This window comes from Megalops cyprinoides, chromosome 19 (genome assembly GCF_013368585.1).
Source record: "Megalops cyprinoides isolate fMegCyp1 chromosome 19, fMegCyp1.pri, whole genome shotgun sequence".
Lineage (NCBI taxonomy): Eukaryota > Metazoa > Chordata > Actinopteri > Elopiformes > Megalopidae > Megalops > Megalops cyprinoides.
The window spans coordinates 11,631,757-11,647,362 of NC_050601.1; the positions used below are offsets into that span (position 1 = coordinate 11,631,757).

Consider the following 15,606-nt stretch of genomic DNA (forward strand, 5'->3'; position numbering starts at 1 on the left):
ATTTTGTTGTAAAGACGCCATTTTTGAAAGCGGCTATCCTGCTTGTTCGCAGTCTCTCGCTCCCTCTTTCTCTCGAACGCACGTCTGTCTGCTTGCGCCCCCACTTCTCTCGCCCTGTCACAGACGAGTGAAACCCATTCCCAGAATACAGTTGAAGTCCATTTTCGACAGAAGAGAGAGAGAGAGGGAAAGAAGGGGGATGGGAGAGAGGAAGAATGAGTGAGCGTGGATGGCTTGCCCGGAGCTAGCATGTGTCCAAGAACCGAGTGACTGGTGGATTGTGATTGTCAATATTCCATCATCATAGAGCGATGCAAACTAAGATATTGATTACCTGTAATTCCCTCACAATGCTGTTTACAGGCTGGGTGTATTTCAATATGATCATTGTTGCTTCTGATCATAAAAATAAACGAAACACATTTTTTTATGCATACACGTGTTTAGACATAAAAAATAGAGATAGTTGGATATCTATGAAATGTTTTTGAGTAATTGATTAACTGATCGTGACAAGGTGAAGTGACTTTCACTGTCAATAATTACTACACCGTATTAATCAGAGAGGTGACTGGGCTTTGATGATGAGGTTACGTCTAGGGTAGTGTAAAATCAACAAAGAAAAACAGAAAACAATATCCCCACTTATCTGGAGAACAGTGCCTTCCTACCATTGGTATGCTGAAAACTGGCCAAAAAACGGTGTTTCTCATCTGGTCTGGGATGATCACAGTCAGCATTTTCTAATCTGGCATTATACAATAGCTAAAGACAGTCAATCAATGATAAACTGAGATCAGGGCAATTGCTAACCACAACACATCAAGGCATCATAATTTTTTTTTTTATCTTTGCAAGAATTTTCAAACTGCCATTTCCAATCGATTAGAAACATCAGGTCACAGTAACCCGTGCATCTGCAGGGAGTGAGCAATACAGATGTTATTTGATGGCCAAACAACAAATCATTGCTCATCAACATAGCAGAATGAGATGATGTTTGTGACACTTCAGGTTGCTTCATCACTAACAAAGCCAATTCCTTTATTAATCAAGATTTTGTGTGAACCAGCCTGACAGATGGCATTGAGTACAGCAGACCAATGGACTGGTCTGAGTGTGATGGTGGGGGTAGGACAGTTTAGTTGCCACAGAACTTCAGTATTTACAAAAATACAGCATCCTGATTGCATATTCCTGATGCAGTGTCACAATTTTCCCAAAGACGGAGCACAATCTCGGTCTTGGTGAGGTATTGTGGATTGTGGCCCTCCCAGCCAATCATTGCCACACTAGTTTCGTGTGTAATGTTTTGGCAGGTCAGAAATGACTGGTTATGAATGCACCAGATGGCAAGAATCAATGCATTGACTTAATTAAGTGTTACCACTAACAGGATGGCATTTTTGTCTTCCTTCTTCTTCCTTTTTGTGTCTGTCTTGATTTTCATCTAGTTTGACACTCACTACCAGTGCCCACTCACCTCTGCGATAAATGAACTGATGTAGTTCTTGTGCAATAGCCACAGTCGCTGTAATCTATCATGTTTAATCACAACTGAAGAATGAGATGGGTTAATTAATCAAACTGATGGTAAAACATGTCCCAAATCTGATTTGTATACATTTTTTTCCCCTAAAATATACATGCATAAAATACAGGCGGTTGCAGGGGCACTGTTGTTGTACCCTTGGGCAAAGTAATTAATCCCTAATTGCTCTTGTAAATATCCAGGTGTAAATGGATGATATGTAAGATATGTAAGTCATTCTGGGTGAGAGTGTCTGCTAAGCAAATGATGTAATGTAATGAATTGATTCATGGCAGGAGTGAAGGAGGGAAAGGGAGACAGCCTGACCCTAAACAATTACAGCCTAAAACCTCTGTAGTTTTATCAACTACCAGCCAGTAACAGTTAAGAACATTCTAATAATTAGAATGCAACGTAGAATAATAGCATTAACAACCTGAAATAAAACTAATATTTTTTAAGTTAGAAACAAATTGAAAATTTAATTTAAAAATGACACACATTTACAAACACCAACACATTCAAAATAGGTCACCTGGGGTTGTAAATGCACAACATCAACCAATATCAATATATGAATGGGTGTGGCAGCATAATGGCAGCTGAAAGCATTATAAAACCTTTTGCGGAATCAATGACAAGCAACATAACAATAACAACACTGGATGAGAAAATTAGTAACTATTTTGCACATCCAGTATTATGACCTACTGCTCAACCCTTCTAGCCCTAACCCCATTTTTCCCCATCCCTTATTTTCACAGATTGTTCTCTTCTCTGTCTCTCTAGAGTTGTCTTCTCCTTCTTTTCATCCTCTTCCTCCTCTTCAATCATCAGCGGCTTCAGCTGCTGGATTTTCTACTATCTCTGAGGGGGCCCCACTGAGCAGAGGCAGAGAAAGCATCGGTCATTGAGAGGTGGGGAAGTGGAGCTCATATACACAGTGAGCATGCTGAAGGAATACTATGGAAACAGGAAGTAAAACCCTCAATGCAGACACAAAGGTATAGAAACACAGAAGGGGCGACAAACCCGGAGTAAGGGGGCGGGGGGGGCGTCATGCTGGCCGCTGCGACTGAGGGCCTCGTTGTAGGAAGGCAGTCCAGGAGCTGCTGTCCCGGACAAGGGCACTGACTCAGGGGGTGACGCAGCATTTGCAGATGTCACAGCAGCACTGAGAGAGACACATGGACATGTGTCCATGTAACAAATTAATAAGGGGCAACATTTCAGGGGCAGAGTCCTGCATTAATAAACAGGGACACAAACACACACACACACACACACACACACACCCAGCGGCTCTCACCGGCCCTGTGTCCTCCTAGTCTTGGCCCTCCCCTTGTAATAATAGCAGCCCACCACAGTAGCGATAAGGCCAGACACCAGTATGGCCACGATCCCTGCCACCAAGCCTGACACATCCACTGCTGGAGCAGACTCTGAAAGATAGCACCCCCACTGCGTTAGCCAGCATGCAGACCTAACAGTGCATACCAGACAAATTAAACTGCACGTGTGCTCAGCTGAAGTGTACATTCTGCCAAACAACGTGCGGAAATTACTCTTGAAATGTACTTTAGGATTGTACTCAGTTCCTAATTTTCTTTTGCTTGTTTCCCCTGAATTCACCCTTCATATTGACTTACAAATAACATTCTTAAGTTCAGAAATGAGTAAACAATTGCCAATAAAGGCAATAGTAGACATTCAGACTGATCAAAAAAACACATTCAGAGTACTAAAAATATGTTCATTGGTTGACAATAATTAAAGAGGCAGAATCAGAGTCATTCCATGCCAAGTGCACAAGGTTGGTAGTCTGTCTCAATTTTTTTTTTTCAGATAAAAAATTTGACTTGCTGAGTTGAAAAATCATACTCATTTATTAAAATGTAAAAAAACAAAAGTGAGATATTGACTAAAAATCGCCATGGATTCAATTTTAACTACTGGTATCTAGCAATTTAGTGTTTATTCTAAACAGTTAGAGTTGCAATTATATTCATTCAAGGAGATTCAGATTGTCACTTGGTGAGACCAAACTATCATTTTTCTTCAGTTTTGCATTGCATGGTAACTTATCAGTTTTACCTTGGCTGTTGGTGTAATCCTTCCAGAATTTTGCCTGAAATAGAAGAAAATCACAAAAATCAAGTGAAATTTTTCTTTAAATGTTAAGTAACATCACAAATAAAGTGTGTGCTTGTGTCCTCAAAGAACCTCACCGAGCTGGGAATTGACAAAATGTACCCTCATAATTTTTCTTTTTTTATTATACTCAGTTTTAATGGTAAGGTTTCTGTTTTGATATCTCTTGATATCAGTCAATTCAGTCGAATGTTTCTTGATCAACTTTTCCCTCCCTCTCTTTTTTTCTCTCTCTGTCTCTCTCTCTCTCACCGTCAGCGTGTCATCTTCAAAGACCTCCCGTGCCTCCTCATAACAGCAAATTTCCTCCATACACTCCCTTTCCAGGTTGTCTGGCACAACCAGCTCCAAGTCCAAGTTGTTGTAAAGAAGAGACCGAGACAGGAAGGACATGGCAGCCTGGTCCTGGAGAAACACTGGGCCACAAGGAGTAAAAGAGACCGTTAAATGTATGCTCAACTTGCAATGCAAGAACATTCTAAACTGGAAACTAGAGAGGGGTTACACTATACACACAGTACATCCACAGTCAATCACTGGAACTGACTGCACATTACCACAGACACCAACTATACTGGGCTCACTAAAAACAAAATATTGAGAAACCCAGAAATCAACATGCAAGAGCAGGAAGAATTAATCCGGTTTGGCTCAAATCACTTCACTTCACTTTATACATATGAATGGCTAGAATCAATCTTATTTACCATTGTTATTGTTGTAGATAACTCTTGCCACAGCCAGGTGCAGGAATGTCAGCAAACCAACACATATGTGTGAATGAGCCATAATTTTAAAAGCCTGAAAAATACAGTAAAATATCACAACATAAGTGTGGAATGGTTATATAGTGCATAAACAATAGAAAGAAAAACTTTGGACCACTTGCAACGACTTTGGCAATTTTGTTTAATTTATCCCATTGCAGCTATTACAGTTATTGTCTTCATATTCTACAGTATGAACATCTTTCAAAGTTTATCAGAGTTGAACTGCCTAATGGTCAGAACTCCGAGTGCTAAGGCCGTTACAATTATTCCGATGACTTTATGACTGTCTGTGTCACCATCTAGTGGTTAATATGAAAACAACTTTAGCATTATACACAGTGGTCCGCCACAGGTGACTTAAAACCAAAAGTGAACAGCGTTGAGAAAATAGAATCGAATCTCGAATTATTTAAGGCGGCATAATACATTACATCTGCTTAGCAGACTGTCTTATTCAGAACCACGCACAAATCTTACATTTTGTCCATTAATACAGCTGGATTAAATCCGGAATAAAACCGTTCCCAAGGTGACAACAGCAGTGCCCCACCTAGAATCGAACTAGCAAATGTTGGATTGCAAGCCCTACACCTCACCAACTACACCGCACTGTTGAAATAACACTGCAGGTAATGGAGAGGTCCCTGGCAAAGAACGTCTCCCACTCAGCCTTGTATTCTCAAATTCAGTTAAAATACAGTGTATCTACACTAATACTGTTCTATATGCAACCCCGGAGAAGTGCATCTATGCAAGAATTAAACATACAAATACAAGAAGGAAAAGTGTGATACATCATGCAATACACAAAAAACATCAGCTAATCAAAGTCAAGCACATCTAACATTTTTGCGGGTTGGCCGACATCAGATTAAAGTCTCTTTACCATGTAGATTTACTCCAGTTTCGGTTTATCACGCAAATTTGAAGGAAGTATCAACAGGTAGCCTACACCCTTTCAAAAAATCCCGCTGGCTTCTCCTTACTATTGCCGTATGATTATGTTTATCCACGTGTATTAGTCATTCATTCCCTTTTGTATAACTAGAAATAAAATAAAATCTGAATTTCTTAAATTCGCTCGTATTTACCACGAAAAGTACCTGACACATTGCGTCAGGTGACCGACCTGTTCGACAAGAAAGCTTACCTGTTTGACAGCATTTGATTGTGTAAGATTCGCTCACGCAGAGAAAAACAAGTTGGTGGGATGGTATTCCTAGAATACAGCACATGTGATGCAGGGTATATCGAGATTACACAGGTCTCATTCATCTAGTGAAAAGGTCGGAACTAGAGGGTAGGTGCGAGTCAGACTGTTCGTTTTTATGCGTGGTCAAGTCAAAAAGTTCACACAAGGACAACGTTCTTCAACTTCTCTTTACACGGAAACAATAGTGTAAGTACTTACTTATCGAGAAGGGTTTTTTCTTAACATATTCAATAAGGTTGATTTAGGAGTGATTATAATTGCTTGAAATTTATAAATGGAAAATAACTTCATATTGCCCGTTCTGGAATATTGTGAAGAATGCTATATTAAGTACAGTTTGACTGATTAATTGAATGGATGTCTGATTAAGTGACTTCGAACGCTACTAGTTCAGGAAAGATATTGCCAGTGTTATAGGTAGTAGTTTTGGATTTCACCCCACAGGTCAGATTTAGGGCTGGTTCACGTCAGTACGCAGAACTCGATAACGGCAGGGACTACTCAGTTACTTGTACTCTTTGGCATGCCTAAGTACTGCGATTCGATGTGAATGAAATAGGGAAATGGACTCCGCTTCAAAAGGCGCAATTGTCTTTTTTTTTGGTACGCTCCTAAGGCGTGGATCTTATTTAGATGGATGTTCTTCACCATCTTCTGGGTTTCACGGATCCTGACTTGCATGCCGTTTTACTAAGTGAAAAGCCGGTTACTGTATGTATGTTATTGTGCAGAAGATATTGCTGAGATAATACTATCAGCAGCAATTCGGTAAAGTGGAAGGTGTAGGTGATGCAGTACCTATGACAACCAAACTTCTGGACATGTCATACAATAAAATTGTAATAACACTATTATCTCAAGGTGCTGGAGAGAGTGTGGTGAGACAGTAACTCACCACACAAATCTTCTTCTGTAATATTTTAAAAATATTCTTGTCAGATATTTCTGACAGCATGCAAAGACTTTTTAGAAGCCTTTATTTTACTGGACAGACCATCCAATCCTAGGTAAATATCCATGTAATATGACAGAAAATTATAAATATATCTTCAGAATTTCAAGAACTGTTGTACTTAAATAATGAGAAACTGGCTCAAACCAAAAGTTCCACAATTCATAACTGAAAACAACAGCAAAGGAATTTTGTGGTGAATAAAATAGTGCAATAAAATAAAGTAGCAATAAAGGCGAGCTGTTTTACAAAAATTGGGATAACGTTATAACCACCACTGTTACATGCCTGGACAAAATAATATTTTTAAACACAACCTGTTCTTACGACATGAATCTGAATGTACTACCCTTTAGACATTGAATAAAATCTGTTGCATATTTGCAATTTGTAAACTCATTTTTTTCTTTTTTCTATTTAAATGTTTTTTTCTTATCTATACATGTGTATATGTATGTATGTGTACATGCATGCATGTATATATTGGCATTTGTGTGTATGCATATATTTACATTTATTTAGAAAAGTGTCTGAACAACTGTGGTTTTACAAGGCTCAGCGATGTATTTATGACTGAATTATGGAGACACAATAAAGCATTTAAAAATACCCAGAACATATCAAAAGACCGAAAAAGAAAAGTACTCAAAGTACTCAAAAAAGTTTCAGAAAAATAAGGTTATATAATTCTTTGTCCCATTGCTGTTACAACTTTGTCCACTAGCTGTCAGACTTGTACACCTTGTGAGCATGTTACAGCTGGGTGACATCTCTACTGTGCAATTTCTTTTAGTTTAGACATGAGTAAACTGTAAATATTGATTATAGAATTATCTTCCATGTCCAAACATTAAAATAATGTTGCATGAAAAATATATTGCAAAAAAGGTCACTATGACAAACAATTTGTCTTATTGTCATGTCGTATATATATATTCAAAAATGATGTATGTTATTTTGAAAGCAAATGTACACCAATCACACTAATTGTATTTAACATTTTAGTTCTGTATACTTTACATTGGGAGTCCTGTCCCTGCATTGTTGAACCTTGTGCCCCATCACTCCTTAGGGTCACTAATTCAAACAGAAAATTTGGAGGTCAAAACCAGTAAAGGCTGCACAGTACACAGCTTTTTTTATTTTATTTTTTTTATACTGATGTGTGAATGAATCACGTCAGGATCGACAGGCAGTGATACCATAAGGACTTCTACATTTTCTCCTCTTCATCTATCCTTGCTTGCCTGTTGCCAGGCAGGGCTTCAACAAAATGACATGTGCTGCTCACACATTGGCTGACCTGTTGAGTTGCTTAGTGGTGGTAGGTCAAGCCAGCTGTGTGTCAACCAATGTGGGACCCAAGGGGTACTAGGGGGAATGGTGGGAGCAGAGAGAGATTACGAAAGATGGAGATCGATGGGAAAAAATGAAGACAGGTGAAAGTGAAAGCATGTATTCTGTGGTCTCTCACATACTCACCCTGTTATTAGCCACCTTCTTGTTCATTCTGGCTCAAGGCAACTCTGAGGTACACAAACACATATAGCTGAGAGGTCACTGACATCTTACTTTCATACTGGACACAGGGGACTGAGGTGACTTGAGGGGAATGCATGCACATAACATTCGGTGACGCTGAAAATAACACTTGAATAAGGAAGAAGCCATAAGACAGGTCAGCCGTCAACATGATGAACAGCAGCATAGGATGTCCTCTCCAATTCATGATGAGAAAGAGAACAATTCACTCGGAATTGTTTTCTACCTCACATTTTTGTCAAAACATGAGAATGCTCTTTGTGAGGTTTGTTTGCTGTGCAATATGTTACGTTAATAAGTTACATCTTGAAGCCCTTTAAACCTATACAGATTTAATACAACCTAATGCAATAATATATGATTTGAAAGGTTTAGCGCTTGATATTTCAGAAATACACTCTGTGCTGATAGAACTCTGTACACCTGAACTCTCAATAGGAGGATGTATGTTTTTGCAGGAGACAAGTGCAAATGTGCCTTTTAGGAGGCCACTGCCAGGCCCCAAGAGACAACGTGTTCCAACCATCCCGAAACGATCCACAAGGTGTGGGTCCATTACTCAATCTGCAAGTGTGAATGAGGCAAACTTACCAATGCAGCTACATTTTACTTTTTTTTTCTTTTTTAAAAAATGCTCATCTGGGAAGTCTGCTAAAGACTGATGAGCACAAATGACAGCCACAATACATTTTGTTAGTACACATGAAGCCAGGATTGGGAGCAGAGAAAGAACAAGAGGGTCATTGCCTTTGCATTTGCATTTGTCATTGCCACTAAAAAACATAACTTCTCTCAGGAGGGGACAGGGAGGGAAATGAGGGGTAGACAGTGAGTCCTGGACCCTGTCCTAGAACAGGTCACAGAAAGGGACACACAGTGAAAGAAGGAATAAAGTATAAAGTAACAGGTAGGGAAGTAAAAGAAACACGGCAGAGACCATTCCATCAGAGAACACGTCTGACAAACACCCTAAAAACACACACAAAAAAATATCAAAGAACAGAATACAAAGAATAAAAATCTTTGGTTTATTTGCAGTACAAAACGTGAAAGCATAACAGTTTGATGTAGGGTCCTCGCAAAGTACAGTTTGTATGCACAACCCACCCTAGTGTGTGATGCTTTTGAGTTTGTCATTCTTAACCCGGACACAGCGCACTCAAGTGCTTCAATGGCATTAACAGACAGAGAGAGACATGGGAATGTGAGTAGGCCTGACCGTGAATCTGCCTCCTCCCCTCCCTCTCACACCACATTTCATTGCTCATTTCGGCAGATTGAGCAACTGAATAAGCCTAAACCTGCCTATGCACTACACAAAAGTACCTGGATATCATCCAACACACCCTGTTCCCAAAGTTCTTGTGAAAACAATTCATACCACTGAAACTTTAGTGTCAAACTACTTTTATCTATCAATATATATTTCAACTGTGGAACACACATATGGTTTTTGGTCATTAACATACTGTTTTGGTACCTGGACTTTCAACACTTTTGAACACTGTTACATTCCTGCTCACCCACTTCTTTCTACTTGTTGTCCCTCACACTGGCACTTCATTCTGTTCACTCAGCCTAGTCCAGGTCTCAGGCTGGTATAATAAGCATGGGCTCACTGCAGGTTCAATAGATATGGTCAATTCTGGTGCGATAAGGCTATGAAATGCACAACGCCTACAAGGAGTTGCTTCTCTCTGTGGCAGCACATGACGGATAGGAGTTGACACACAGTCTGAAGCTGCCCATACACACCCTTTTTTTGACTTATGTCTTGGCAGGGAGTTTGTGTTCTGTGCTTGGGCCCATTGGTTCAGTGTGATTGCACATCACTGTCTTTTATTCACACCCCTCTGCCTGCTTCTGTTATTTTTTCACTCTGTTTGGGGAACTGTAGAAACAACTGTTACATTTGTAAAAGTAAAAAACAAGTAAAATATTTAAAGATGCTAACAAAAAGTGCGAATGAAACATGTTGAAAACATCACAATCCAGTAACCCCCCCCCCCCCCCCCCCACCCAGTTCTAGCTTTGGTTTGATCCCTGATCTGAGACCACACGCTAATACCCCCCCTACCCCCCCCTTCTGCTACCCGCACCCTCACTCAATGGAACTCCCTCATCCATCCCTCCCATCACTGTCTCCAATGTCCATTCCAGCCCCCCCCCCCATCAGTTTAAAATTACACCGTTTCCAAAGGGATCCAAGATGCCAATCATTTCAAATGGGGCGCTGGTCTCCATGGCGACAGGGCAGGCAGGGCAGTTACAGCAAGGTGCAGGGGCAGCCTTTGGAGCTCTTGGACTTGCCCGTGTGGTTGGAGGGGATGGGAGGACTCTCGGTCTCCTGAAACTTCCTGTTCATGAGAGAGAGAAAGTTCACGATGCCACCCAGGGACCCTGACCGGCGTGACTACTGGCTCCCAGAGGTGCAGAGGCTATGCGGGTCATTTGCTGATCTGAAATCAGTCTTACACTGGTGGACAGTTTTGGTACATAGTAGTTGGTACATATCACACAAAATATCAAATTATAGATTTCAACCATGCCTCTCAAAAGCTACGAAACCTGCATAAACGAGCCCCTCCAGAAATCAGACTTGCTATTACAGAACAATGACGTGGCACAGGTTTAGACAGACATTCATAAACACACACACCCACACACACACGCATGCAATGTTTTTCTACTGTTGCTACAAACATGACGCTGATCTATCACCTTATAGCTCGCACGACTTCAATGAACGCCTCATCCACATTGTAACGGTTCTTAGCTGATGATTCCATGTAATGGATCCGATTCTCTCTGGCAAAAGCCTGCGCCTCCTCTCTGGATACCTGCAGAGAGATGTTTGTGTGAGATGATCAACATTATCATGTACCCCAAATCTGTTCATTTGATTAAAAAAAAAACAGAATATCTGCCCTAAAATCACTTTGTTAATAGAGGCCAGAATATTGGGCCATTTCCGCATACGCTCAGTAAAGAAGCACAGTTTGGTAGTGACGTCAGTAAATCCCGGGAGGGTTCAGTACCAGTCTCTGTGAGTCAAGATCTGCCTTGTTTCCAACCAAGACCATGGGGAATTCATCTCTGTCTTTCACTCGGAGGATCTGTGTGTGAAACTTCTGGATCTCGTTGTAACTGCAGGGGAGGGGGCGACAAAAAGGATTAACACAGCATATTAATACAGTAACCTAAACATCTGGATCTCATTAGAACTGTAATAGAGAGACACCCACGAATTACGCAGCATCTTAATAGAGTGCCTTAAACGTCTGGATCTCATTGTAACTGTAGGAGAGGGAGATGCAGCAGATTAACACAGCACATTAATGCAGCACCTTAAATGTCTGGATCTCAGGAGGAGAGAGACACCCAGGATTTACACAGCACAATCACACAATACCTTTTATGTCTGTTTTCCACTTCTGAGCTGGGACGAGGCAGGCTTGTTTAGCTCATACTTGAGCGTTTTTTCTTTTTTTAACTTTGGATTTTTGTAAGTGAAGAAACATGCAGTAGGAAAAAACGAAGGCAAAGTGAACGTACAAGCCAAGAGTGGATAGCAGCCATATATGCAAACATTTACTTGTTTAATTATTTAGTGCATTATCACTCAGATTACACAAATAATGCAAGACTACTCCAAGAAATGAAACAGAGAAAAGTCAATACAAATTAAATTATTATTGAGTAGTATGGCTCCATTTTGTTTTGAATTTTTTAAAAGTCTGTGTACGCTCTAGCTCCAACATGTTTGCCAATACGGCTGCTATTCCCTCTTTGATCCTGAGCCTGCTAGCATTACGGGTTACGGGAGTGAGCTGTGGGCAGAGTCAACAGACTGCGTAATTACACTGCAGCTAAGAACTCAGGAGATAAACAAGCATAGAAGAAAGACGCATACTACCATCGCTGATCGCAGCAAACAGCCGAAGGTACAATGTGGAGACTAATTTATTTTAGTGAAAAACTCAGCTTTGGACTATAGACAAAGTCCAGAGGAGGACTCATGTTGATCTGGGTAGACGCCAGGAATCAGTGTGAGGTCATGTGCTACAGCTCTGGTTGTGGGTAACGCAATGGAAAAGTAATGGTGTTGCTCTGGATCAGACAGATTTGGTTCCAGCTGAGGCTAGCCTTGTTCCAGCTGTACAGTGGAAAAGAGGCATGACAAAACAGATACTTTGGTTTGTTCTGAGTCATCCTGACCGAGGCTTTGTTCAGTGCACACACACTGATAGACTGATTTTACAGTGCACCATTACACACACAGCGATCAAGCTGAGTGAAGGAGGAGTACTTGTCAGTGTGTGAAAGAGGGTGCTGGTTTCAGGAGGAAGCATCTCTAGCTCCTCTTCCTCTCTCTATTGTAAACAATAGATGGGGAACTAAGAAGAAGTTTAAAAAGCGATAAGTACAAAGCTGCCATTTCAATTCTCCCTCCCATATCTGTAACACCTCCTGACACCTGACACCCCCCCTCACCACACATTCCCTCCATGTGTACGGTGCACTCCATCTGTCTCTTACTTCACCGCGCTGTCTCTAACACCAACCACCCTGTGCTGTTCCGTCTGCTACCACCCTGTGCTGGGCCTGTCTCTTGCCACACTGCACTGTCTCGGACTCCCACCACCTCGTGTTGTCTATGGTTTTCACCACTCTGTGCTGTCTCAAACTCCTACCACTCTGTACTGTCTCAGACCCCTCCCACACTGTGCTGAGACTCCTACCACCTTATGTCGTCTCTGGTTTGTAGTACCACCCAGTGCTGTCTCTGACTCCCACCACTCCGTGTTGTCTCTCTCTCTTACAGTACCGTCTTGCTTACCTCCCTCTGTCATTCAAAGCAAACACCAGGAGGAAGCCTTCTCCAGACCGCATGTACTGCTCCCTCATTGCTCCAAACTCCTCCTGCCCAGCAGTGTCCAGGACTGATGGAGAGACACAGCAGTTAAAACCGATTTGCACAACAATCGTACCGAATGATGCAAAATGCACTTATTTGACTGGACTCTGTAATTAAACAGGCCAGCTGAGCTGACAAAGGTGTAACTGACAGTAAAGTGAAGGGTTGATTCTCACTGGCAACAGCAAAAAAGTCACACACAATTAGAGGTCAGAAAGACCTACCAGAACATACAGATACCTACTATCTAGTCGTGTCTGCTTCCCATCCACAGGGCATATCTTTGTGTAGGAGTCTTCAATGGTGGGATCATAGTCCGATACAAAGTATGACTGACAGGGAGAGTAAGAATGAATTCTGAATGAGTAGGAGTATGCGTATACCTACAGACACATAGTTAAAAAAGTGTGGTCAACGAGGTTCCTCTGAATAAACATTACCTTAGATTAAGGTAGGACAAGAAGGAATTTAGGATTCGACAGGTAGAGACATGCCGACATTTAATGAGAATTAACACAGCCACAAAGACCTCTGCAAAAATAAAGGTGTGTAGGTCAATGTACACACGAATGCTCCTGCATTAACTCGGAAGGCGCAACTAAACGTATATTTTCAACCCAGTCCCCGCAGGAGGAAGGTAATATAGCGAGAACACGGCTACAAACTCAACAGCACCCAAATCACAGGAAGTAATCATTGTACTTACCTGAATGAACTGAATGGTTAAAGCGCTCTTTCCGACACCACCTCCGCCTACGACCACGAGTTTAAATCTTTCCTCTTCTGCCGACATTGCCACACAACTAGAAACTATATTAACCTAACGAAGCTGTAACTGTATCAAACCAATGTGTTTTGGCAAAAGCAGAGAAACTGTAATTCGCAGTGCTGCCCGGAGAGAAGGCACAGATGCTTCAATTAATAACGAGAATATATGTACACTGTAGCAGCAACTTTCCCCACCGCCTGGTTTCAACCTTATCTCTCCTTAGTAGCAGACTAAATCGGTTTCGTCATAGAAGTAGAAAGGTACACCCACTGCTAACCTGGACCGCGGTTTCGTCTGCTAAATAAAATCAAAAAGCACAGACACAAACCACGAAAATCCAAATAATTCTTTAGCATACATAATAATATTTAATAAGCCTATCCAACAATAAGACCGATGCTCCTCTCGTCTCGTTTTATTTCACCACCACTTCTGCGATTCTAAAATGAGATATTTCGTACATAGCTGTATTAACTAATTTTTTGGAAAGAATTCAGAAACAGAACTGGTATCAAACAGCTATATCTGTCTTATAAACATTCTTTTCCGTAAAAACGCACACTGAGTCCCTTCCGCAGCCGCCTTCCTTCGCTAGCTACCACACGAAAGTAAAACAATTTACATTTACTATTGTTTCGACGAACTCAAACTAAACAGCTAGTAAACTCGTTTCGATTTTAAGCATTAGCTTCCAACCCAACGTGTCCGCAGACGAACAAAAAATTATATCCACTTTAAAAAACACAGTTCTCTTTCTTTCTCGACGTTTTTTTCATTTTTTTTTTTCTTCGTCGCTGTTCTTTTTCATAGCCAGAGGCAACTCTTTTCCTCATCCAAGTTTTTTCTCGAAGACTCATGGGTATGTATGAAGTAGGCGTGTGTATTCAATCGGTCATAATAAAGTTGAAGAATTAGTTGAGCGCATTCGCGTCTGATAGGCAGAGACATGGATTTTTTTTTAAATCATTGGTTCATAAATGGTACGGCGACATTTTTTGATACGATGTCAACTTGTCCCAAATGAAAATAGTTTACATTAACGTCATTAATATGTAAATTTAAGAGCGACAAAGTAGCAGGTCGCGGATGTGTGCATTCATACGGTAGGCGTATTTCCTTATTTGGGAGAGTCCTGAAAGGCACTCTCTTTAGAAACCAGGATGCGTTTAGGGTTTTTCAGAGCACTGTAAATGTGTTTTTCAATATGCTTTGATACACGAATTACATGGCCATAATTCTCATAAATTCTCATAAAGCTCATAAATGTGAAAAATATGTTTAATTGTAAACATACAATTTTAAAAGTGCTAACAGCTACTTGGGAATCAAAAATTCCATGCATTGTGTTGTTACACCAACGTCCCTGGTTTCTGATGCTTTAAAGTGATTTTGAAAACAAGATTATTAGTTGTATTAATATGCTATGTGTTGTTTTTCCCTTTCAGTTTTTTTCTTTTTTAACAATGAATATGTCATACGCGTGTGCGTTTTGTTTGTTTCACAATCTTGTTCGTTTCCGTAGTCACTTTACTGTCATCACATTCGTTGCGTATGGAGTTTATCACAGTAAATGTCTCTCTGCTTAGTTCTAGTGAATTTCTTCAACTATAAAACTTCTCGTACTTGGTTGTGCAGGCCAAGTCCTCTTTATGCCCCCGCCCTTACACCGGATGTGAGTCATAATCATAATATGGGGCGTTACTTGTAGGTCTTGAAGCGGCAACACGCGCAAGAATGCTTTTTCATATCGGCAACAGAGG

The 15,606-nt window shown here is 40.8% G+C and overlaps 2 protein-coding genes across 2 annotated transcripts; both read right to left on the bottom strand.

The window, feature by feature from the left end:
* Positions 1–2,072: 2,072 nt before the first annotated feature.
* On the bottom strand, positions 2,073–5,591 carry prrg2 (proline rich Gla (G-carboxyglutamic acid) 2). The gene is made up of 7 exons (XM_036553409.1): positions 5,339–5,591; positions 4,390–4,483; positions 3,935–4,098; positions 3,626–3,659; positions 2,841–2,973; positions 2,564–2,705; positions 2,073–2,412 (listed from the first exon to the last, which is right to left on the bottom strand). The coding sequence occupies exons 1-7, from the start codon at positions 5,339–5,341 to the stop codon at positions 2,374–2,376; spliced, it is 609 nt and encodes a 202-aa protein (XP_036409302.1). The 5' UTR covers positions 5,342–5,591; the 3' UTR covers positions 2,073–2,373.
* A 4,666-nt stretch (positions 5,592–10,257) lies between these two features.
* rras (RAS related) lies at positions 10,258–14,348 on the bottom strand. The gene is made up of 6 exons (XM_036552716.1): positions 13,784–14,348; positions 13,322–13,409; positions 13,000–13,102; positions 11,198–11,306; positions 10,881–10,999; positions 10,258–10,516 (listed from the first exon to the last, which is right to left on the bottom strand). The coding sequence occupies exons 1-6, from the start codon at positions 13,868–13,870 to the stop codon at positions 10,426–10,428; spliced, it is 597 nt and encodes a 198-aa protein (XP_036408609.1). The 5' UTR covers positions 13,871–14,348; the 3' UTR covers positions 10,258–10,425.
* Positions 14,349–15,606: the final 1,258 nt, after the last annotated feature.

Excerpts from the sequence above, each read along its gene's own strand:
- prrg2 (XM_036553409.1), bottom strand. Across the intron at positions 3,660-3,934 it reads TTGAAGATGACACGCTGACG|GCAAAATTCTGGAAGGATTA; the intron begins GTGAGAGAGAGA and ends CTTCTATTTCAG. Across the intron at positions 2,706-2,840 it reads ACTAGGAGGACACAGGGCCG|TGCTGCTGTGACATCTGCAA; the intron begins GTGAGAGCCGCT and ends TGTCTCTCTCAG.
- rras (XM_036552716.1), bottom strand. The coding sequence starts at position 13,870 with ATGTCGGCAGAAGAGGAAAGATTTAAACTCGTGGTCGTAGGCGGAGGT. Across the intron at positions 13,410-13,783 it reads TAACCATTCAGTTCATTCAG|TCATACTTTGTATCGGACTA; the intron begins GTAAGTACAATG and ends TCTCCCTGTCAG. Across the intron at positions 10,517-10,880 it reads GAAGTCGTGCGAGCTATAAG|GAAGTTTCAGGAGACCGAGA; the intron begins GTGATAGATCAG and ends TCTCATGAACAG.